This window comes from Stegostoma tigrinum, chromosome 19, assembly GCF_030684315.1.
Source record: "Stegostoma tigrinum isolate sSteTig4 chromosome 19, sSteTig4.hap1, whole genome shotgun sequence".
NCBI lineage: Eukaryota > Metazoa > Chordata > Chondrichthyes > Orectolobiformes > Stegostomatidae > Stegostoma > Stegostoma tigrinum.
Window position 1 is genome coordinate 13,858,639 of NC_081372.1, and position 26,363 is coordinate 13,885,001.

Sequence of the window (26,363 nt, forward strand, 5' to 3'; positions counted from 1 at the left end):
CAAATGCCTGGCAGTGACCAACTCCAACCGGAAAGGGGCTACAAACACTGGATCTAAATTCTGAAGCTGTCTTCCAAACAGCACTTTTTGATGTCCTACACTCAGTAGATTAAAAAAAGGCAGCTCACCAGCGCCCTCTCCAGGCCAGTTAGCGATGGGTAATAAGTACTTGCCCAGCCAGTAATGCCCACACCCTGTGAAAGATCTACTTTCTAAAATTCTCTCTCAAATTTCACTGTTGCTTGTGCTTTTGATGATTTGCCATGCACATAGGTGTGGTCTTGTGTGCTGCCATGTGGGTGGTGGGGATGAGGATTCGAGCTGATTCTCATGTATGCTTTTGGCTCTGGTGTTGCCTGCCTCCTCACTTGGAGGTTAGGCCAACTTGGGGTCCTTTTCGACTCTTGCAAACAGCACTGGTCCACAGATCATGCTTTGAGAACCACTGCTGTCAACCAGGGTTTGCGCTGTTGCATTTTTCATGGATTAGTTTGGGCAATATGAGAGTTATTTGAAAATGTAACTACTAGGATTAATGTACTCACTTGGGACCTTTTTTTGTTTTGCACTTTGGCACACACCGCCTCCAATTAACAGTTGAATTTTCTTCATGCATTTAATTACACCTTCCCTGAAGACAGTCCATTACAAGCGGACCCAAATGCTGGAGCACCCAACATGCACAGCAGCTGATTTGGAAAACCTGTTGATACAGTAAAGCCAATTCCATTCAGTCATGGAGAGATTGTGGGATAACCGGTTGTTGGAGCCTGTTGAAGTAGCTAGGTTTCTGGGGGTTAGTGGGAGTCATAGGGTCACCAATCTTGGAAATATATGTCAGTGTGGCTAGGTCAAAGTCCTACAACTCCCTTGCTAATCGCAATTTACATCAACTCGACCAATGGACTGCAGTAGTTCATCAAAGAAATTCGTCAGCACCTCCTTAAGGACACCTAGGGACAGGCATTAAATGATTGTCCAGCCAACAACACCACCTGCATCTAATGAGTGAATTGAACAAAAAATTCTGCTTTCGTTCATTTATTTCTTTTGCAAACAACAAACTTCCATGCCCTGATCTTTTGTTAGCGGGTATCCAAATGAAATTTGTTTACAGTTGTGACGACTAGAACGGACCAGGCATTTTTAAAAGTGCTAGCTAATCCTGGAAATGAAGAATAGCAGCAAATGACTGATGAGGACAAGCTGACCAAACACATTCTTAAAATCTGGGAAGAAGCCTGGGGGCTCTGTGATGACTTTTTAAAACTGGATCTGACTAAGGTGAGATGGCCCTGACTTCACCTGCAAATGACAGTCTCGTGGAGAATGAAGTTTAAGCACCATAAAGATCTTTAAAGTGCTGTGTGTGCACAAAAGAAATGAAGATGAGCAATCTGCATGAGATATGAAATTACAGGGGACGCAGTTCATAAATGCAAGAACCACTGCATAGACTGAAATATTAGGAAGAGGCAGTGAGAGAATGACATGATCCATAATGGTTAGAGAACTGTATTGCAAGGATACATTTAATCATTTGGCCTTAAAGTACATCACTTCTGTGTTTCAAGACTTGAACAGAACAAAAACCAAGCATTGGAATAGACTGTCAACACCCTCTTATCACAAATTTGATACTGTTTTCCTCAGAAGTGGTGGCTAAGAGGTGATTTGATTGAAGGGCTCCAAATCATGAGGGATTTGGTCAGAGTCAATAGGGAGAAGCTTTCTTTTGAAAGAAGGATAGAAAACCAGAGGACAGTGATTTGAGGTGGACAATAGAACCTAATGTGGTGATGTGAAGAAGCATTTTTCTTCATGCTGCAAATGGTTAGGATCTGGAAAAGGCTGCCTGTGAATGGGTTTCAAAAGGGAACTAGATACTTAACTGAAGGGGAAACATATTGCAGAGCCATAAGAAAAGATGGGAGCTGCTGAGTTGCTCTTACAGAGTACTAGCATGGATCTGATGGGCTGAGTGGCCCCCCTTTCTTTGTCATAACCATTATGTGATTTGCTTTTTGTTTTGGAGACTGTGAAAGATCCATGCCCTGAAAAGGTTATAAAGGCCCACCTGGTATACGACACATGAGTAATCGATTCTATGACTTGCAACTCCTGCCATGTGTCCTTTACACTCAGTGTATAAAAAGAACTTAATTTGTCTAATAACACAGTTCCCAAAGACAACATTGTCTACGTACTCATTATACCCTGTCTTCTGTCTTCACAGAGTGAAGAGAGCCCAGTGACCTTCAGTGCATACCACAGAAGAGTGGTGTTGAAAGCACCAACCGTCATTACATACATTACCCTAATCTTGCAGCACTAAGCATCATCCCTGATATAAGCATTTATCCAGACACATGTAACAATGGAAACGAAGAGCAATTTCAAACTCTCAGTACTGGTATGGACAAACTTCAGCTTGTAGAAGGGCAGAGGTCCCCAATACTTCCCTACCTCCATCTTGCGTTGCTGGTGTCTGTTTCCATGGACCTTGTCTTTTTTTAAGCACAATAACCTTGAGGCCCTTTTAGATCTTTTTCTTGTTGAAAACTGAATTCAAATTCTATAACTGCCATGATCGAATTTGAGTATGTGCCCTCTGGTTTCCTCATTTACTGACGTAACCTGTCCGATCCTGACCAGTTAATTATTAAGACTCTTCTGCAGCTATCTATCTTTCTCTGGGGACATTACAGCTGGGGATGACTTTTTTGCATAGCATTGCCTCATCTGATTTTCAATCCTGATGTTCTTTGTTTCAGCCGGTTTTGAGGTCATTATCCACAGCATATTTCTTGACTCTTTCGTGGGATGTGGGTTTCGCTGGCAGGCAAATGTTTGTCGCCTATCCCTAATTTCCCTGAACTAAGTGGCTTGCTTCACATGTTCAGAGGGTAGTTTAAGAGGTGACTGTATTGCTTTGTTTCGTGTCTGGATTCGCACGTAGGTCAGACTTGAAGATGGTAGATTTCCCTTCCTAAAGGACATGAGTGAACCAGCTAGGTTTTTGTGACAATTACCAATCATTTTATGATCATCATCACTTAGAAGGTGGAAATGCAAGCACGTCTATTAATCTAAAATAAGTTCCACCAGCTGCCATGCTGGAAAAGAACCCATACCCCACTAATTCAGTACATCAGTTTTCCCAATGGCATATTCCACTACACATTGCCTTTTAATTCCCCTTGCACACTGAACACCTGAAGTATCTGAAGCACGACTTTATAACTTGCATTTAGCATGGTACATGGTGATGAATTTTCTGATGAGCAGCAATTGCAGTCAGATTTCCACTCTGCTCTTAATGGCAAACAGCTAAATAAAGTTCTGCTTTTTTAGCAGGAAATTATGATCATGACCCTTTTTGGAAATATGGACTGTGCTTTAAATTTAATGTGTAACTTGTAGTGCAGGAGGATGGTTGAATTGAACTATGCTCCCTTTCTCATTGCAGCAGTTGCCATATTTTTTGTGCTTTTAAAGATCCAGCAGCTCAGACTATCATTTTGACAGCTGTTGTGAAAGGATGTGTGAGGTTTGGGTACCTGGCAGGTACGGAGCCACAGTGAAAAGTGGGAAGGGTGCCAGGTGGAGTGATTGGTGGTGGGGGGTGTGGTGTCAGGATTAGGCAGGGTGTGTCCGCTTTGGTGGGTTAGCTATGGGGGTATGCACAGTCGTGGGTTATGTCCAGTGCATGGGGTGCCACCTTTGACAAGGGAGAGGGTGTGGTTCAGGTTTGGTAAATGGAAGAGGGCTGTGTTTGGTTGAGCATACACAGGAGGTGAAGGCAGTTTGCTGGGATTGGTGGTGAGGGAAGGGCCATATGTCAGTTCCTGGAGGGGAAGTGGAATTCTGTAGGGTCCAGTTGGAGATGGAGGGAACGGAGTCCCTGGAGGAAGAGGAGGAAAGGGGGTGTTGGGTCAGGGTCTGGGGCACGTATGGTATTTTACCCAGAAATAAGACTTGGCTTTCAATCGCCTAACTTTGCAGGGCAACAGTCAACTGCTGCAGAATCCTCCAGTTTCTCAGATTTAATTGGATATATTCAGGGGTTCAGGCAAAAAGGAGTTACCCAGCAGAATCTTCAATTTCCGTTTTGCTACATAAGGGATTCCTCAGGGTACTGAAGTGCAGCTCCCATCTCTACTGCAGAAATGATTGTCTGCCCGGCTGTCAGACAATCTGGACCACTTTATTATGACCTGCGATCTTACCACTAATGGATTTCTTTTAAATTGCGTTCAGTATTGTTACGTAGGCAAATGTTTGCCCAGTGTTCATTTGCATTTGTATCCAATATCCACTCGTGTTCAAGGAGCTGTGTGCAAGTGCTATCAGCCAGGTTTGCACCTCTCCCAGTCCTGTCGTGTTTGTAGCTATTCTTACCAGGACATCTGCTGTCATGGCATGTCACAATTATCTGTCTCTCACCATCCTAAAACATCCACAGCACATAGTCTGCAAATGCTTTGAGACATGGTCATCCAGCAACTCCTCCTCCTATTTTCGAGTACTGGAGTTGGAAAGTTACATTTGAGGTTGTAGTGGACATTGTTGAGGCCTCTTCTGGGGTACTGCTTCCAATTCTGGTTGGTCAGTTACAGGAAGGATATTGTTAAGCTCAGGAGGGTTCAGAAGAGATTCACTCGAATGTTGAGATGGAAGGTTTGAGTTATAAAGAAAAGCTGGATAAGCTAGGACTTTTTTCACTGGAATATAGGAAGCTAAGAGGTCACCTTACAGAGGTTTATAAAATCATGAGTGGTACAAATAGGGATAATGGTAGCTGTTTTTTCCATAGGAAGAGGTCTTCAAGACTAGGGGGCATATTTTTAAGGTAAGTGGAGAGAGATTTAAAAAGACATGAAGGGAATATTTTTACAGAGGGGGAATGAACTTCCTGAGGAAAGAGTGTATGAAGGTACAATTACAAATGTTTCAAAGACACTTAGATAAATACTTGAATAGGAAAGTTTTGGAGGGATATGGGCCAGGAACAGGCATGTGGGACTAGTTTAGTTTGGGATCATGTTCAGCATGGACTGGTTGGACTGAAGCACAAGTTATTGTGCTGTGTGATTCTATGACAATGACTGTTCCCTTCATGTTAACCATCTGGATGAGATCTCTGTGGCTTTTCAGCTCTGATCAAAATACTGACATTTTCTTTTACGGATATTCCTTTTCAGAGTTACTGTGTGCTAATTCAAGCTCTTCATCACTTATGGATGTGAGTTTGCTCGCTGAGCTGGAAGGTTAGTTTTCAGACATTTCGTCACCATTCTAGGTAACATCAGTGAGCCACCGACGAAGCGCTGGTGTTATGTCCCGCTTTCTATTTATCTGGTTAGGTTTCCTTGGGTTGGTGATGTCATTTCCTGTTCTTTTCTCAGAGGGTGGTAGATTGTCCCCAAATCAATGTGTTTGTTGATGGAATTCCGGTTGGAATGCCATGCTTCTAGGAAGTCTTGTGCGTGTCTCTACAAAATACCTTGCAAGAGCTGTGACAAACACGACATTGGACAAACTGGCAGAAAGCTAGCCACCAGGATACATGAACATCAACTAGCCACAAAACGACATGACCCACTATCACTCGTATCCTTACATATAGATAAGGAAGGACACCACTTTGATTGGGACAACACATCCATCCTAGGACAAGCCAAACAGAGACACACACAAGAATTCCTAGAAGCATGGCATTCCAACCGGAACTCCATCAACAAACACATTGATTTGGGGACAATCTACCATCCTCTGAGAAAAGAACAGGAAATGACATCACCAACCCAAGGAAACCTAACCAGATAAATAGAAAGCGGGACATAACACCAGCGCTTCGTCGGAGGCTCACTGATGATGTTACCTAGAATGGTGACGAAACGTCTGAAAACTAACCTTCCAGCTCAGCGAGCAAACTCACATCCAGGACCTCAACCTGAGCTACAAATCTTCTCAAAACTCGCTAACTTCATCACTTGTTTTGTGGTCTGAATTCTAACCATGTATGTCAGTGTCCACATTTCAGACCTCTGTTTTTCTTCCATTGATCTTTACTTTTGTCCTGGTTTCTAAGGTATGTGGGGAAAGTGGATAAAATGTAGCATCTAATGACATTTTTCATTTTGACAAAATTGAATTTTTGTGTTGGTGATGCATTCTTTACCTTCACAAAATTACTTCCAGCTGTCCCTGTATCATATCTCAATTTTCTGTTATCGTTTGTCCTAAGTACACAAACTTATTGACGTGTTCCAATGCGATACCATCCACTTCGATCTTCACTCTGTAGTTCCTTCTAATATAATCCTTCCAAATGACACTGTTTAAATACTTCTGGTGTTCACACTTACTTTCTTCTAAAAGCTTAGAATATGGATGAACTTACTGCAGGTACTGGGAATCTGAAAAAAAAAACAAAATTGAATTGGAAAACCTCAGCAAGTCAGGCAGCATCTGTAGAGACAGTCAACGTCTCAGGTCAATTTTTGTCACGTTTCAGGCTTACAAAAGCTTCTTTTTAGTATTTCTAACCTTCTTGATTTTACTTGAATTATGATATTTTACAGTGCCATTCTGATTCTATAAGTCGCACTGTGTCAATGTACCACAAGCTTTTGATATATTTGCAGTCCATTTTCTACCCTGCAAAATGTATCTGAATATTTGTTCTGTGTACAGATTGAAAAATGTTGGATGAAAGTACAATGTCTTCACCAGCTAAACCAGGCAGCATTTAACTCACAAGGAGCCAGTTGCTCATTCATCTGTCTTTTTCAAACAGTTGGGTCACATTTGACTATGTCAGAAAGAAAGTGGTTGTGTTTCTCCATGAAAGTGTGCATCGGCATCCATCAAAAATGTGGCAGTGGTTGCGTTTAGGTTGCATGTTGGTGGAACCACGTTACTCCCTGTTTAAGCCAGTCATAGCCTTTGTTGGTAGTTACAGTTGATGATGACTCTAGTTTTCATCAACAATACCGGACAAACTAAAACTTCACTAAGTGTGTAGTTGCCTCATCTACTGCAGTTAAGTCATGGTTAAGCGTATGTGTGGGGTGAATCCAAGCACCTAATTGTATCTGATTGACTCATTTTGATGTCCTTTACAGATATCTGATCGGACCTGTGGCATTAAAGTTGAAAACAGTGGTGACGTCTGTTGGTTCATTGCAAATTTTCGGTTGATCAATTAAGGCACAGTTGGAACACCCAGGTCAAAAGTATTTTGCTCATCCTTATTCCCTTGGGGTTCGTTCAGATCCAATTGTACCTGATGCGGCATGATCTGTTTCTTCACTCAAAAGAATTTGTTCTACTATGCCTACATCTGCTAAGGCCCCAAACTTGTGGAGAACTCTCCCACTTCACTATGAGGGACTTGGCATTGGATTCAGTGGCATTTCCATGAAGTCCAAAACTGGGTCTAGTCTGAAGCTCTGAGCTCAATTTTCATGTTTTCTTTTACTAAGGTGCAATTTTCATGACTAGCCCTTAACAAGATTCACAAGTGTTTTCTGTAGGTTGTGTTCATTTGTACTGCAGCACAAGGGAGAGCACTTCCTGTGCATATACAGTATCAGTTGCAGTGTCTTGATCTATGACTCTATCACTTCAACCATTTGGCAGGTATCTTTAAGTTTAAACTTTTGAAATGTAAACTGAAACCTGGTTATTGAGTGAATTAACCCAGAATGGTGGTGGGAGTAACTGCAGAGGCATGTATGCATAAGTGTAACTGTACCTTTTTAGTGAGCAATGTCAGCCTTTGTCACCCAGATGTCTCAAAGCAGCGTACAGCTACTGAAGTACTTTTTTTGAATTGTGGTTACTGTTGTATTAGAGGAAATGGAATTGGTTAGCTCAGTTGGCTGATGGTCAACAGCATGACCATCAATTTCCATACTGGCTGTGGTTACCATGAGGCACTCTGTTTCACAATCTCTCCCCTCACCTGAGGTACGCTGATCCTTGGGTTAAACCACCACCAGTTGTCTCTAATGAGACAGCAGTCTATAGTCCAATAGTACTACAGTAATTTTACCTTGTGCTGTAGGAAACATGGCAGCCAATATGCACATTGCCATTTGCAGCATCTTGCCGTATGTAAATAACCAGATAATCTGTCTTTCTGATGATTTAAGTATAAATGCTGGCCAGTACACTATTACCCTGCTCCTCCTTGGAATAGTACAGGGCACCTATTTGGATGGATGTAAAGGAAAATGTTGAGCCTCAGTTTGACATCTCGTGTAAAAGACAACATCCCTGACAGGACAATATTCCTAGGTACTGCACCGGGAGCATCAATTTCAAACTCTGGACTTGAACAATTTGAACAAACAACTTGTGATTCCAGTTAATAGCCAATCAATTGAGAAGCATTTCGGTCTGTGAGTAGGACTCAGTTGCATTATTGCTTTCTTCTGTTCTTGTTTATTCCACTTACTCATGATAAACGTCAGATATAGGAAAATATGGCCTTTCAGCCTTAACTTGGATTTGGTGCAGTGAGGGATACTGGTAGTTTGGAGCAGAGCATTTCCACTTTTTGTACCATGCTGACGTTGGCAGCTGCCACATCAAGTGTAAAACTGGTCAAATGTTGGATCAGTCTCTCCCTCCTTTTATATCTACCAAACTCTTGAGCATTCCTCAGTGTTCTTGGATGTTTTAATTCTTCCCTAAACAATATACCTGTACTATCCTCTTCTCCCCTTCCCAAACTATCAACCCAATCAGGCTACTAAATGGAATGATATATTGGTTTTTTAACGATGCCTAACCCTAATTCCAGAGAGGGCAGAGCTAAGAATCAACCCCCACGTTGCTTTGCTTTGGTCTGGAGTCACATGGGCCAGGATTTTTGTGAACGTCTTGTGTTTTCATGATAATTGACAGTGGTTACATCATTGTAATTAGGCTATTTTTAAAAATTCCAGATTTCAACACAATCTCAATTAAAGTCCAGAAATGTGCAGTTTAGGTGGATTGGCCATGCAAAATTGCCTAAGTGTCCAGGGCTGTGCAGACAAGGTGAATCAGCTGCAAACAGAAATTTGTTCTTTTTTTTCCTGGGGATCACAGTTGTCTACCTATTAATAAATGCAGAAATTCAAAGAAATAGAGGCTGGGGGCAGGGGGTAAGAAAATAGACTGTTGTTACAGCACCAAGCACTGCAGTACTGTGCTGCTAATCTAATTCTCCAAAGCAGCCTGTGGTTAAAGCATACACACCGTCACGAGCTGTGAAGACCACACCGAGACTGTTAACATTGTGTGCCTTTTTTTTGATCCCCTGACAACTCTCTTGCTTTCACTGTCAAAAACAATATACCAAACCTGCTGTATGTGAGCAGAATTTACATGCTGATGCAGCAGCTAGTTTCTAATTATGATGACTACAATGGTTTAAAACAAAATTCCCACCCAAATCTTCAAACTGCACCCCCTCAAGGTTTTCACACTAACCTACATGTATCAAAGGGAGGTGTGTATTTCCAATTCTGTGCAGATTGCCTTCAAAGACTTGCAGGAACATGTTCATAAATATATATAAATTTAAATCTCCTACTATGGCTTCATTGTGAAAAGCAGAATCCAAACACAGTGGATAACAAAGTGTGGAGCTGGATGAACACAGCAGGCCAAGCAGCATCTCAGGAGCACAAAAGCTGACGTTTCGCGCCTAGACCCTTGATGAAGGGCCTAGGCCCGAAACGTCAGCTTTTGTGCTCCTGAGATGCTGCTTGGCCTGCTGTGTTCATCCAGCTCCACACTTTGTTATCTTGGATTCTCCAGCATCTGCCGTTCCCATTATTTCCAAACACAGTGGATTTGATTACCAGCCCATGCTGAGTTAGCGATTTATGGCAATCTGGAGTTAGGAGCACAGAACTGAGCAGATGTCGTTGCATTTCACTAGTGAATGAACAGGAAGAATGCTTGGTTTTGATGCCACAACCCTCTTTGCTGTTCCAGATAAATAGCCCAACATTTGCCCAACCTCCTGCCTACAATATCATTTGGGCAAAACTGTGACCTGTGCCTGTGAAGATGCAGGTGTTTCAGTGGCTACAAATGCAGCAAAAGCTCCCCTCTCTGACTGGTTACAAAAATATATGTTTTAAGTGCATATCACCTGATTAACACATACCTCAGTAAGGACATCAGAATGTAGAGCATCAATTAGATTATAGCTGGCTTTCTACCTCAACAGCACATTCCCATCCACTCTCCTTGTCTTTGTGGTGGGAAAAGTGATGCATTGAGTGGAATATACAGTGCAGTCCCAGGCTGGAGATTGACCATTACCATGTGCCCATTTCTGAAGAAGGGTCCCAACCCTGAAACGTGAGCTTTCCTGATCCTCTAATGCTGCCTGGCCTGCTGTGTTCCTCCAGCTCCACACTGTCTTAACTCTGACCCACCAGTGGCAGTTCTTACCATTTCTGACCACTAACATGTAGCGTTACAGAAGAAACTAGTAGATCTCTGGAATTGTACTGAGCTGTGATCAAGACCTGACTACAAGAATTCCCTGTTTACCAAATATAATCCAGATCGATCCCAACTTTACCCATATCAAAATCAAAGAGCGTTTTACAGATTGATGTCTTGTTGGCCCATATCACTAGCATGACATAACAACATGCTATTGACCACTCTTCTGGCAACTTTGTCTACCCTTGAGTATTTTTCTGGGCTCTCCAAAAATTACAACGTATTTCTCAATCATTTGTATAAATAACACTAAGTGAAAGCCAGGATTGATAATGATTTTTTTTAACTATGTGCTTGAGTTATTCCTTGCTTTTCTTTAAATACTTGGGCCTGAACTTTCACACCACGTTGGAAAAAATTGCAATTTTGCAGGAATTGCCCCAAATATTCTAATCCTTATTCTGGGGAAGAGTGAGTGTGCGAATAGCAGCCCTACTCCAGTTAACAGAGAATTCAAAGGTCACCACAGGAGCTGCCAGGTCTGGAGGAAGACTGTATGAGATGTCTGCATCGGTGGTCTGAAAAAAATACTAAAAACAGCCCTGAGCCACCTTGGCCCATCCATGTCAATCCATCCTACCTTATATCTGCATTGATCCTCATGTCTACTTCACCAGCCTGTTCCCCTCTACCCAATCCCATGGCCCTTTACTGCCCCTAAGCGAACTCAAACCAATTAAATCCCTCACGGCCATCCTCTGCCCTTGTATCAACTCACCCAGTATCCTCTATGGGTAGATGTCAGAAACCATGCTGAGATCTACCCGATGATAATTTCAATATTTAAAAAAAAATACTCCAGTGCAAATACATCAACTACGTTTTACTTCCTTCAACTACTTAATCTTTTTATAAAGATACAAGCATTTATATTCATGGTTCCACACCAAAGATTTTATAACCACTTGGAGATGTCAATTAAGGAGTGAACTGACACAAACCAGTACTGTGATAGTAAAAGGTTGTGAAAAAAGTTATACAGCACAAAACATACAGTGATAGTCCTCAGGCTTATGTCAACCTACAGTTAACCAGATGGCTCTTATGGTGTAATGCAGATGTCCTGATGAGTTGGGTTTGAATCCATCGATGGGAGATAATAGAATTTGAATTCAATTTTGTAAAGCAAAATCTGCAGTTGAAATCAGAGATAATGGGAACTGCAGAACTCTACATTGGGGAAACCAAGTGGAGGCTTGGGGACCGCTTTGCCGAACACCTACGCTCGGTTCGCAATAAACAACTGCACCTCCCAGTCGCGAAACATTTCAACTCCCCCCTCCCATGACATGTCCATCCTAGGCCTCCTGCAGTGCCATAATGGTGGCACCCATAGGTTGCAGGAACAGCAACTCATATTCCACTTGGGAACCCTGCAGCCCAATGGTATCAATGTGGACTTCACAAGCTTCAAAATCTCCCCTTCCCCCACTGCTTCCCAAAACCAGCCCAGCTTGTCCCTGCCTGCCTAACCTGTTCTTCCTCTCACCTATCCCATCCTCCCACCTCAAGCTGCACCCCCATTTCCTACCTACTAACCTCATCCCACTCCCTTGACCTGTCCGTCCTCCTCGAACTGACCTATCCTATTCCCTACCTCTCCACCCATCATCTCCTGTATCCATCTTCAGACCACCTCTCCCTCTCTCCCTATTTATTTCAGAATCCTCTCCCCATACCCCTTTTCTGATGAAGGGTCTAGGCCTGAAACATCACCTTTTGTGCTCCTAAGATACTGCTTCTCCAGCTCTACACTTTGTTATCTGCAATTGATAGCCTCATGATTACTGTGGAACCATCATATATTAGAGTTGCTCTTTCTCTGAACCTTCTCTGTAGCTGTAACACTATATTCTGCATTCTGTTCTGTATCCTTGATGTACTTGTATGCGGTATGATTTTCCTAGATAGCACGCAAAACAATACTTTTCACTGTATCTCAGTATATGTGACAATAATAAATCAAATTAAATCATTATTGGTTGTCATTAGAAACAAACAACTGATCATCTGCTGTGCGTTAGAGAAGAAAAACTGCCATACCTGGCCTAGCCTATCTGTGATAACTCACCCACAATGTGGTTGACTCTTAACTGCCCTCTGAAAGGTCTGGGAAAATATTCAGTTGTATTAACTGCTAGAAAATCTCAGAAAAGGAGTCGAACTAGGTGGATTGCTCGGTTTTGAACTATTCACCGGGAACAACAATCTGTTAATCCTGGACAGTCTTCCTTACCACCATCTGGAGCTAGTGCCAAAATTGACAGCTGTTTTGCAGATTAGACAGTCAATAGCCTAAAGTCATCATGATCATGGAGTTATACCTTACACCAATAGCACCATCACCATTCCTAGGTATGTCCTGTCCAATTGGCTAACTCAATTGAATCTAGCTCAGAGATGGTGACCCGTATTAAATAGTTGGTAGGGAATTTTCCCACAAGTTTTCAGTATTGATTCTGGACTCCATGAAAGAACTAGAGAAAAATTGCTAAGGAAATTAATGGAGTTAAAGACCAATACATTCCCTGAGGGATGCATTTTAGGATATTAAAGAAGTAGCTACAGAGATGTTGAATGCACTGGTAGTAATTTTCCTAGAATCTTAGTTCCAGAGGATTTGCAAATTCCTGATGTAATACCTTTATTTAAGAATGGAAAGAAGCAAAAAGAGGTAACTATTGGCCAGTTAGTTTAACATGTTATTCAGAATGCTATGAATCTATTATAAAAGCTGTAATAACAGAGCATTTATAAATACAGAATATGATCAAGCAGAGTCAGCATAGCTTCAGGAAGGGAAAAGCATGCCTGATAAATTTATGAGAATTCCTTGAGGTGGTAACAAGCAGGACAAAGGGGAAGTAATAGCTCTGTGGTATTATTACAAGACTATTAATCCAGAAACCCATGTAATGTTCTGGGGACCTGGGTTTAAATGTCACCATGGCAGATGGTGGAGTTAAAAGTCTAATGATGACTATGAGTCCAATTGTTGGGGAAAGACTCATCCTGTTCACTAGGAAGTTGCCATCCTGGTCTGACCTAGTTGACTCCAGACCCACACCAATGTGATTGACTCTTAACTTTCCCACTGGGATGGGCAATAAATGCTGGCCTAGCCAGCAATGTACTCATCCTGTGAATATATGGAAAGGAACCAGTCAGATTTTTGGCAAGTGTTTGATAAGATACTTTACATTAGATAAGAGACTACTGTGTTGAAGGTATTAGCATGGATAGAGGATTGGCTAAGTAATAGAAGACAAAGTATTGGTAAGTGGGGATGGGGAAGGGTCAATTTCAGTATGGTAACCTGTAACCAACGGTATGTTAAGGATCATTGCTGGGTCCACAATTACTTCCAACATACACTCATTTTCCTCCTTCCAGTTAATTTATTATAGTCAAGTTTAGTAGATAGGTGGAAAGGCAAGTGATGAAGTCCACACAGCGGCTCTGTGGATGGATATAGAAAGGTTAAGCAAGTGACCAAAAATCTGACAGATAGAATATAATGTGAGGTCATGCACTTTGACAGCAAGACTAAAGGAGATGAATGTTATTTAAATGAAGAAAGGCTGTAGGAAGCGATGAAACCGAGATCATGGAGTCTTCATCCAAGCTCACCAAGTAACAGGGAAGGCAGATGGAATGTTAGCCTGTAATTGAAAGGGAATGGAGTATAAAAGTAGAGAAATTTCGCTAAAACCATACGGTGACGAGTGGTGTCCCACAGGGTTCAGCGTTGGGGCCACAGCTGTTCACTTTATATATTAATGATCTGCATGAAGGGACCGGGAGCATTCTGGCGAAGTTTGCTGATGATACGATGATAGGTGGACAGGCAGGTAGTACTGAGGAGGTGGGGAAGCTGCAGAAAGATTTAGGCAGTTTAGGAGAGTGGTCCAGGAAATGGCTGATGAAATCCAATGTGAGTAAATGTGAGGTTTTGCACTTTTGGGGAAAAAAGAACACAGGCATGGACTATTTTCTAAACGGTGAGAAAATTTGCAAATCAGAAGTGTAAAGGGATCTGGGAGTGTTGGTCCAGGATTCTGTAAAGGTTAACTTGCAGGTAGAGTCTGTAATTAAGAAAGTGAATGTAATGTTGTCGTTTATTTCAAGAGGGTTGGAATATAAAAGCAGCGATGTGCTTCTGAGGCTTTATAAGGCTCTAGGTAGGCCCCATTTAGAATACTGTGTCTAATTTTGGGCCCCACACCTCAGGAATGACATACTAGCCCTGGGGCGTGTCCAGCGGAGATTCACACGGATGAGCCCTGAACTGGTAGGTTTAACGTATGATGAACGGCTAAGGATCCTGGGATTGTACTCATTAGAGTTTAGAAGGTTGAGGGGAGATCGGATAGAAACTTACAAGATAATGTATGGTTTAGAAGGGGTGGACGCTAGGAAGTTGTTTCCGTTAGGCGGGGAGACTAGGACCCGTGGGCACAGCCTTAAAATTAGAGGGGGTAAATTTAAAACTGAAATGAGACGACATTTCTTCAGCCAGAGAGAGGTGGGCTTGTGGAATTCATTGCCACGGAGTGCAGTGGAGGCCGGCACGTTGGATGCCTTCAAGGCAGAGATCGACAAATTCTTGATCTCAGAAGGAATCGAGGGATACGGGGAGAGTGCAGGCAAGTGGTGTTGAAATGCCCATCAGCCATGATTTAAATGGCGGAGTGGACTTGATGGGCCGAATGGCCTTACTTCCACTCATGTCTTATGGTCTTATGGCCGTAAGATCCTAGTCAGACCACAGCTGGAGTACTTCGAACAGTTTTGGGTCTTTTCTCTCAGGAAGGATATAGGGGCATTGGAGGCAGTTCTGAGAAGGTTCACTAGGTAATACCAGGTATGGAGCGATTCTGTTATGAGCAGTGGTTGTGTAGGTTGTGCTAGTATTCATTGGAATAAAGAAAAATGAAACGCAATTTTATTGAAACGTACAAGATTATTAGAGGACTTGACAGGGTAGAAGGAGAAAGGTTGTTTCCACTTGTGGGAGAGCCTAGGAACAGACAGCTTAATCTCAGAACAAGTGGTAATATAATTAAGACAGAAATGACGAGGAAATTCTTTTTCTCAAGTGTAGCGAACTTGTGGAATCCTTTACCCACGAAGGACGGAAGAGGCTGAGTCGTTAAGTATATTCAAGACTGAGATAGACACGTTTTTAATCAGTAAGTGTATTAACACTTTATGAGGAAAAGGCAAGAAAGTAGAGTTGATGTTTATCTGATCAGCTCATTGAATGGTAGAGCAGACTCAAAAAAGTCCCTGTCTGCACTTATCTTTGGGTTCTATTTCCACAGGCTGCAACAACTCATGGCATCAGATCAAACATGGGTGAGGAAATCTCCTACAGATTACTACTTTTGCCCTACTTCAGCTGATAAAGCAGTACTTCTCTGTGTTGAACGCCAGTTGGAGGAAGTAGAGGGTGGCAAGGACAGAAAATGTACTCTGGGTGGGGGACTTCGAGGTCTATCACCTCGCGAGGTCACCAAAATTAGAGATACCTGACTCTCCAGCCAAACAAATTTGTGATGTGCCATTTGATATCAGCAAATGGCAGGGTACATTTTTTATTGCAAAGGCTGTTGGCCCTGACACCAAGAATACTGAAAGCTGTGCTCCAGAATTTGCTGCATCCCTAGCCAAAATGCTCCAATACAGCTACAGCCCAACAAAATGCAGAATTGCCCAGGTTAGTCCTGTACATAAAAAGCAGGATAAATCCAACCCAGCCAAATGCTGTGCCACATATTTTCCACTCTTGATTATGATGTAAGGTATCATGGATAGTGCTATCAAGTTGCACTCAAATCACTGATTTTCAGTTTGCGTTCCTCTAGCACCACTCAGTTCCTGTCCTTGCTACAGTCTTGGTTCAAACATGGACAAAAGAGACAAATTCCAGAGGTGATGTAACAGTGACTGCTTTTGACATCACAGGTGCATGTGCCAGTGGGGCATTAAGGAGCGAAGTACTGTAAAATTGGAGTCCATAGGAATCGGAAGGAAAACTCTGTTGGTTGAAATCATACCTGGCAGAAAGAAAAATGAGATAGCCCTATCTCCAAATCAAAAAGGCACCTCGGGCTGGCTGCTAGGCCCAAAACGTCAGCCTTCCTGCTCCTCTGATGCTGCTTGGCCTGCTGTGTTCATCCAGCTCTACACCTTGCTATCTCAGATTCTCCAGCATCTGCAGTTCCTACTATCTCAGAAAGAAAAATGACTCTGTTTCTTGGAGGTCAGTCATCTTGGATCTCTGGATAATTATTGCAGGAGGTCCTCAGAATAGCACTCTTGGCCCAACCATCTTCAGCTTCATCAATGATCTTCCCTGTCATGTGGTCAGAACTGGGGATTTTGTTGATAATTGCATAATGTTTAGCAGCATTTATTGCACAAAAACTGAACCAATGTCCAAATGCAGCAAGACCTGCCAATTCCAAGTCTGGGTTTACAAGCATCGAGTAATATTCTGGGTGTTACCATTGATCAGAAATTAAATTGGACTAGCCGTGTAAATAATGCGGCTACAGAGCAGTTGAGGAGGTGGGAATCCTGCAGCAAGGTACTAAGCTCCTAATTCCCCAAAGCATGTCCATGGGAGTGTGATGGAGTACTCCCCACTTGCTTGGAGGAGTGCAGCTCCAATAACTTTCAAGAAGCTCAACAGCATCCAGGACAAAACAGTCTGTTTGACTGACACCACATTTACAAGCATTCATTTCCTCCACAATCAATGCATGGATTGGAAGCATGTTCAATTTACAAAATGCATGGCAGGAATTCTCCAAGACACCTTAGATATTACTTTTCAAATACATTTTCACTATCACTTAGAAGAACAAGAACATCAAATACATTGGAACATGTTCACCTACAAGATCTCCTCCAAGTCACACACCATCCTGACTTAGAAAAATATCATTTCTTTTGTGCTATTGGGTCAAAATCCTGGAACAACTAATTTCATGAAATGGACTGCAATAGTTCCAAGAAGGTAGTTTGCCAGCACTTTCTCAAGTGTCTAAGGATGGACAAGAAATGTTGGCCTAGCCAGTGATGCCCACGTTCCATAGAATAATATCTTACGTTTCCCACTTATGAATAACACTTAGATTTTGAAGTTTCTACATCATAATATAAAGCCTCTTGTCCCTGGGATTGTCTCTGTCAATCTCTTCTGTATCCTTTCTAGGCTGCAACATCCTTTCTAATGCTCAGAATTGTAAATTCTAACTGTAACTTGATTAAATGATATGTAAATTTGGCAAAATTGGCATTTCTTTTTTGCTGCTGGTTGCTGTACATTTTCTTTTTAAAATATATTATGATCCCATTTGCTTTCAATTTTTAAAATCCATCCTGATGAAGAAATTTACCCTTTTATGAAGGGAGCTGATGGAGGTTTGCTGTTTGAGTAATCAGAAAAACAAGAATAAAAATGAAGTTGTTGGTTGCATTGCCCCTGGATTGGTGCCTTCTGTCTGGGGGCCCAGGGTTGCAGCCAATTGTATTCAGCGGCAGCCAGCCCGAGGTGCCTTTTGATTTGGAGATAGGGCTAATTTATGTGGTCATTCTGACCTTTTACACCATCAGCTTCTGCTGTCAGTCAAACCTATGAATGCAAATGATGTTAATCGTTAGCTTGGTATTGTGCATTAGAAGTTCCTTGAAATTATGCACATTAGCATTTGTGACTCCATGTGCCTTAATCTGTGACAATAGGTATTGCGCATGCATTTGGTCCTTAAACATAATTCTCATAACTCCCCATAAAAAAGCAATCAGGTTGTTTGATCTATTGTTTATCCTTCTATTTTCCTTTTCCTAAATGTCCTATCTACACATTATACTTAAGCATCATTAGTTGTACTCTCAGTGAATCCAGTAATGCCAAGATTTTGGAACATACTGTTGCTCCTGAACACCTAAATAGCCTAACGCAAGGTCTATTAAGAGTAAAGACTTCTCATTGTGTGCACTGGATCCTATGATCTCTGATGCAATGTTATGAACACTGCTCTATCATTGGAAATGTTAACCAGTGAGAACTCAAATGAGACTGATTGTGAATCAGTGAACTGATTTTGTTTTACTTGTATTACTTAAAAATAGTCATTTCATTTTACATAGAATATGAATGAATGATACATAGTTTTAGGTGAAGTTGAATCATCACCTTAACGTAACGAGGAAAATAGCATTCTCCATGCTTAGTTGGACATTTTAGCAAAATCTATCAATATCCTTGCTTTCCATGTGTTGGAACTTGGCTCGGCAAACTGTCAATCAGACTGCTTTGTATGAGAGAACCTCTGGTAAAGGAGATATGATGGGTGTTTAGCTGACAAACCTGTTGGCAACTCTGGGCATCAATTCAACAGGTGCCAACATCTTTTAGTTGCTGAATATTTTCCATTGTGTCAAACAAATTTGATGCGTGAGCAACACAATGATGACACAACTGACATTCCAGCTTCTTTGTGCTGAACAAAATCCCAAACAACTTGAATGATTTAGTGATTTAAATTCAATTTCACAGCAACGGCAAATATAAAACCTTGCCAGGTAAATTTTGGGTTGCAACTTAAATTTTTCTTCTAAAGCCTTCCAATTGTTCAACCAGTGAACAAGTTATTTGTTTCTTTATCCTAGCCCGAGGATTAGATTAACTACCATCTTTATCACTTCAACAAAACTTAGACGCGGAGGGAAGTAACACAAGACTGAGAAAAATTGACTGATAATATCTCTGCTTAATGTTAACTTTCTGAAACAATAGCAGCTTATACTTAGGTAGTAAAAAGAAACTGGATAATGAACATTAATGATAGGTACTATTCCACAGCTGGAGTTTAACCGAAGAGAATATGAGTCCTTACCTCAGCAATTAACAAATGATAAGAGGGCAGTTCTGCAATATGCAACTGGCATTAGGTAGTGGACTGCAGGAGACAAATTGATCTTGGAACATACCAAATAAGGGACACACAACTCTCCGACTGTGCAGTAATGAACTCAGGCACCTATGCATGAGAAAAGAGAAATGTATATAGATGTTAATGTTTACTGCAGAGGCTGGGACAGCAGTATGCCATCCAATCCTTGAGGATGGTTACAAAGTCACCACCGACCACATACTGTCAATGCAATATCTGTCACTGATCCCAAAACTTTATGCCACTTGCATCCTTTGGACGTGTTGGGAGTTAATGCATCTATTTGGCTTTGGACATTTGACGTTCCATGAACATTTCCCAAAATTACATGACATAAAATTTATGAAGTTATTGACTGATCATAGAAAGCAATGTCTATTAATTACTCTATTGAACCTCATTGACACGAGGAAAATTTCCAGTAGTTGTGTGTTTAGTGAACCAGAGGTCCAAATGTGATATAATCTATTTTGCAAAGTTTTGTGAATTTCTTTATACTCTCATCAATTTGTCACTTCTGATGTCATCGACATGTCATGCTACTACGTGTCCCCAACATTATCTGCATCACAGTACTAAATGCTCAGCTAGTTAATGGAGTTGCACCATTGGCTGGCAGCCAGAGTTATTGAAGCCCTGTATTTTCAAGTACATTCAAAGACCCCTGGCCCCAAGAAGAGTCTCTTAAGGTAGTGTACTTATTGCTTTCTGGGGCATTTCCTAAATGCTCTTGTGCATATCTCATTTTCAGATCAATCAACTTTGAGGCTGTATTTTTCATCCACTAGCGCCTCAGTGAAATGTAACAAGAACCATGGGAAATTATTTCTATAAGAAACAGCTACCCCCACAGTGTCCAATTATGTCCTCACAAATTAAGATTTTGTCTCTGAAAAGAGCATTTTAAGCTGTGTCAGACTCAAACAAAATATGTAACATAAAACAGGATGTCCAAATCCAATTTTATTTTATTTTTTAATTGCATTGTTATAATGTAGTATAATGAAACATTAACCAGCTCAGCACAAATGCCCTACTGCTGGACCAGGGATGACTAAGTTGAATGCTTAAACATGTGTTGATGGAGAGGAGTGAATTGATGTGATGAATGAGTAAAGTTTAACATAGTATGGATTTTTCAAACAGTAGAATCATAGAATCTAAACAGTGTGGAAAGACGCCATTCAGCCCTTTGAGTCTGCAATGATCCTCCTAAGAGAATCCCACCAAACACAGTCCCCTGCCCTATTGCCATAACCCCACATGACAAATACAGAGCCTGCATATCCCTTGACATTATGGACATTTTAGCATGGCCAATCCACCTAACCTGCACATCTGTGGGCTGTGGGAGGAAACCAGAGCACCAACTGGAAACCTATGCAGACGTGGAGAACATGCAAACTCCACAAAAACATTTACCCAAGAGTGGAATGGAACTTGGGGCCCTGGCACTGTAAGGCAGCAGTGCTAGCCACTGTAACACCCCCAATTGCGCTGGTGCGAATACACGTACTGATAACAGTGAACATTTTACTAATAAACGCATAACACTTTGTTGGAAATCTGAAATAAAAAACAGAAAATACCTAAGGAACTCGGCAGGTCTGCCAACTGTGGAGAAAGAAATGATATTAACACTGAGTCTGCTATGATCAGAACAGAAATCATGTTAAACTTGAAATATTTTCTTTTGTTTCTATCCACAGATGCTGCGAGGTCTGTTAAATTTCTCCTGCACTTCGTTTTTATTTCTAACTTTAATTTTGCTTCTGTCTTGCAGGTAGAGCCATCCTAAAGCCATTCTGAATATCCAGTGTTTGATAAACTGTCTTAAAGAAACAGCGCAAGTTTAATGGCGGAAGGAGGACTTAACTGAGGGGGTGGGGTTGGTGCTTTGTAGAGATTGAAGACTTCTGTCCCGCTTGCCTCTTCAACAGTGTTGCTATTCATTATGGCCAGCAAAAGAAAGTCTACAACTCCTTGTATGATACCGGCCAAATCCCTGACCATGCACGAAGCAGAAATGGACATTACTCCAGAGTACAACGATGACGATGAAGCCTCTCCACAAGTATTTCCTGTTGAGGACCTTTCTGCTAGCGAGGAGGCATTCACAGTGATCAGTAATAATGATGTTGCAGAACATGGTGGATTTGAATGCAAGTACTGCAATTACACAAGTCAGGACTACCACACGTTTACTGTGCATATAGAATCAGAGCACTCTGACGCAAGTGTGGACCAACTTTATGTCTGTGTTGAGTGTAACTTCAGTGCCAAGAGTCAGGAGTCTCTGACAGTGCACAACACCCTGAGCCATCCTAATGAGGCCAACCTGAAAGTGAGTGTCATAAAAAAGAACAGCCAGACAGTTCTTGAGCAGAGCATCACTGAGACCAAAAACAATGACGGAAAAGAAAATGGAGATGAAGCGGAAATGCAGTCGGAAATCTCCATTAGCAAAACGCCTATCATGAAAATGTTGAAGGCCAAGCCGGAAGGCAAGCGGATCACCGTCTCTCATGCTGGGAGGGAAGAATCCAATGATGAAGGAGGAGCGACTGATGAGGCTGTGAAAAAGAACGAGGCTGGGGATGTAGTGGAGGTTCTGTCTGCCAATGGTCTGACAGCACCTTCTCATACCGTCAATGGAACGGCCCTTGTATCTGTGCCAGTCCTGCAGGCTGGTGTGACACAGTTAGTCCCTGTCATACAACGGCCAGCATCCAACAACAGCTCTAACCCTCTTCCCAAAGTCATGATCCCGTTGAGCAGTATCCCTTCATACAACGCTGCCATGGACTCCAACAGCTTCCTCAACAACTCCTTCAACAAGTTCCCCTACCCTTCAAAGGCTGAGCTATGCTGGCTGACTGTGGTGACCAAGTACCCGGAGGAACAGCTCAAGATCTGGTTCACTGCCCAGCGGCTGAAGCATGGCATTAGCTGGACGCCGGAGGAAATTGAGGACGCTCGCAAGAACATGTTCAACACCATCATCCAGAGTGTGCCTCAGCAGACCATCACGGTGCTGCCCACCCAGATGACCCATGCCAATGGAGGGCAGCATTTGCTGCAGGCCAACTTCCCTTGCCAGCTACTGACCCAGGGGGGCAACATTGTGGTCACCCAGCCTGGCGGGGTGGTGAAGGGAGCTGCCATGTCGGGCGCCCCTGTTGCGGTCAGCCTCGCCACCCTCCCCAAACCGCAGAACTCTCCCAAGTTTCAGGTGCAGAAGGCAGGGGGCTCGGTAGTTGCTTCCAATGTTAAGATCTTGGCCGCTCCCCCCTCGACAGCGGTCCAGCCGGGGGCAGCCGCTGTGACGTCCAGCCATCTCTCCACCACCAGCCTGATTTCGGAGTTCGGCACCTACAAGTACAAGAAAACGAAGGAGCAGCTGGCTGCCTTGAAGCAGAGCTTCCTGCGGAATCAGTTCCCAGAGCACGAAGAGGTCGACCGGCTGGTGAGGGTCACCGGGCTGCAGGGCAAAGAGATCCGCAAATGGTTCAGCGACCGACGCTACAACTACAAGAACCTCAAGTGCAACCAGCCCTTCGATGCTGGCGCCGCTGCCAACGCCGTTTCCGTCGAGCCGGCCCCCGAGGAGACGTCCACCCCGCCGCCTCCACCTCCGCCAGCTGGCCCCCAATCGTCGCCGGCCCCCCAGGCCCGCCGCCAGTGGCAGACCAGCTCCGACTTCACCCCACCCAAGTTCAAGGGCAAGTCGGCCGAGCAGCTGAGCGCCCTGGAGCACAGCTACGCGCAGAACCCCTTCCCAACCGAGGAAGAAGTCGACCGGCTGCGGGCTGAGACCAAGATGACCCGGCGGGAGATTGACCTCTGGTTCGCCGAGCGGCGGAAAGCCAAACCCGACGATAGAACCGCCAAGGCCCGGCGGCGGGCCGAGGAAGGTGGCGGGCGGGCGGACGCCGACTCCGGTGAGGAGGAGGAAGCGGAGGAGGACGAGGATGATGAGGAGGAGGAGGAGGAGGAAGAGTCAGACGGCGAGGGGACGCCGAGCGACAGCAGCTCGGTGGACATGAAGCGTTTGATCGTGGCCCCGGAGAGGCTCAAGGTGAGCCCCTTGAAGGTTTGCGCGAGGGACGGCTCAGGCATGTGCGGGCCGCAGCCCAAGGCCGGCAAAGCGTCGCAGCCGCCGGGCGCGTCGCTGCCCAACCCGGTCAAGTACAAAGGCCAGAACAAGAAGACGGTGCACCAGCTGCACCTGATGAAGCTGCAGTTCATGCGGACCCAGTGGCCGACCGTTGAGGAGTACGACGAGCTGGCCATCAAGTCGCGGCTGCCGCGCACCGAGGTCGTCCGCTGGTTCGGCGACGCGCGCTACGCCCTGAAGAACGGGCAGCTGAAGTGGTACGATGACTACAAAAAGGGGATCTACGCCATCCGCTCAGGCAGCAACAGCCTGATCAGTGACGTACCATGTGACGGCTACCGGCCCAAACGGACGCCTTCGAAAAAGGGTGGGAAGGCAGTGCTGTTCGAATACTACACGCAGCACCGCACGCTGCACGAGGAGGACCTCGACCGCCTCTGCGAGCGTTCCAGCATGAGCTACGAGCAGGTCCGTGACTGGTTTGCCGAGAAGCAGACCGAGGACGCCATGTACATGTCCGACTTCAGCAACGAGGACCAGCAGTCGACCAACGGCGAGGCCGAGAGGGCCAGGGGAGCGCCGCGCTTGACGGCCTCCGCCTCGGCCACCTCCTCGGCCTCAGCCGCCGCCGCCGCTGTGCTGGAGGAGGCCTACTCGGACGTGACGGACAACAGCGACAACTGGGATGCCCCGTTGACGCGGGAGGACCAAGCCGAGCTGAACGAGTTCGACACCGAGAACGTCTCCGGTGAGGCCTGAAGTGCGGACCAGCGAGGTTTACAGTAAAAGCTAGGGTTGGTTTTAAAAAAGAGATGTGGAAGAAATATAAAACAAGGGACTGGTGTCTCGCCGTGGGTGCCCGACTGGTACGGCTGATGGAGTGGCTCAAGACTAGGATGCTCCTGAGATGAGCCCCTCAAAAGGCACAAAACAGACAGTGCTGGAGAAACTCAGCAGGTTTGTTAGTGGAGAGAATAAAACGAAAGTTAACGTGTCGAGTCCCGTGACGTTGCTGTTTATCCCTTATTTAAAAGCCAATACTCAATCTGCCCCTACCATTTTTTACAGACAATGCATTCCAGATCATAATAGGTTGTTATAATAAGTTATCCGAACTTTTCCAACCAAGCTACCATAGAAAGCTAAAATGGCCACCAAATTCATAGTGATTATCCTTTTCCATTCTGAGGGCTTTTAATTGAGCCGATTATTATGAGTTTCTGTTAAAAATATCTTAGTATGTGACACTTCCCTTGAAATTTGTACAAAGCGATCCATTTCTTATTTTGCATGATTCGGCATCTTGCAATTACATGTCACTGTCAGTTTTTTGCTTTCTCTCACTATTGAAGTAGTGTTCTGCATTGCTGGGTATGGTGATGTCCTGATCATGGTAGTGGACCAACAAACCAGGCAGTGTGCGTACAAATTCTACTGTAGCATGTAAGATCAATATACAGGTCATTTGTGCGAGAAGAATGGTCGTTGAAGTTTCTGTATTGACCCTCCCAAATGGGGTCACTGTTCTTCAGGGAAGGGATCCTGATACTTCTTAATCATAAAGAAACACAAAAGTGGCAATTCTGTTGCAGTACTTTTTTTAAAAAATTATTCTGTCATGGGATGTAGGCATAACTGAATGGACCAATTTGTATTACCCATCCCTAAATGCCCTTGAGATGGTGGTGGCGAAAAGCCTTCTTGAATTTTCCTTATATGTACCGTAGGTATTCCTCTCTCCAGCTTCTTCTCTAAGTTGCACAAATTATGCACTTAAGTCAATTATTCTTTGATGGGTTAAAATTCTGGAACTTCCTACATAAGTGTCCTCCGCACACACAATACATTGGTACTTGAAGAAAGTTTACAATCACCTTCTCAAGAGCAGCTAGGAGGATGGTTAATAAATGCCAGCTTTCAGCAGCACCCGCATCCTGAGAATGAATGAAATATAACTTATTTATATATCCTGAAGAACAGCAATGTCGGATTCGAAATATTAACTCTCTTTCTCTCTCCACAGATGCTGCAGACCTGCTGCATTTCTTGGCATTTGCTGTGTTTGTTCAGATTTCCAGCATCCGCACTATTTTGCTTTTAAGCTCATTCACGTACTGCCTTTTATGAACTCTGGCCATCCCAGCATTTTTCAGCCAATTAAATATGTTTGATGTATAGTCAGTATTGTAATGCAGAAATTACACATGACTTCAATCCCCACTGGTTGCTGTTTAAGGGTTGAAGTAGTGAGCTGCTCAGTGGGAAATACAGCTTCTGTTTAGAAAGGTCCACCACCTTCTCAGGCCATTTAAGGGATGGATAATAGTTGCATCTGTACCAGTAGTACCAACAGCACCGATACTTTGAGGAAAATAATGGGAGTGCAACTCTGCACATAAAGTGTGGACCCCAGATCAATAGTTCCCAACGTTTTCAGTATCAAGACATGCTTCAAAGAAACAAATAATTGCAGGATAAGTGTCGAATCCCTGCGCATGCATAGTATTGGAAGTCTGTGCACATGGCTTTGGGGGCATGTACATGTACCGTCAATAAGAGTGCCTGATGTTGGCAGATAATGCCTTCAATAACAGAAACAGACACGGGAAGAGATCAGAAGCCCAGACAGGGCCCGATGCTCAATTAAAGTGGTACAGCTTGTCTAAAATTTCATGTCACACTTCTTACTGTGTCACTGCACACAGTTTAAAAGCACTGCCCTAGATTACTGCTAATGAATTAACAGAATTTTTTATTTT

General features: G+C 43.4%; 1 protein-coding gene across 3 annotated transcripts in view; it reads left to right on the forward strand.

The window, feature by feature from the left end:
• The window catches only part of LOC125461486 (zinc fingers and homeoboxes protein 3-like), a 77,932-nt gene that overhangs the window by 45,686 nt on the left and 5,883 nt on the right, over window positions 1-26,363 (forward strand). For 2 of the 3 annotated variants that reach the window (XM_048550323.2, XM_048550324.2), the window contains exon 2: window positions 21,271-24,352. In XM_048550323.2, the coding sequence (XP_048406280.2) occupies window positions 21,442-24,352 (2,911 nt within the window). In that variant the 5' untranslated portion in view covers window positions 21,271-21,441. Of the gene's footprint in view, window positions 1-21,270; window positions 24,562-26,363 lie in introns of all 3 variants that reach the window. The other variant, XR_007249505.2, reaches the window with a different exon arrangement.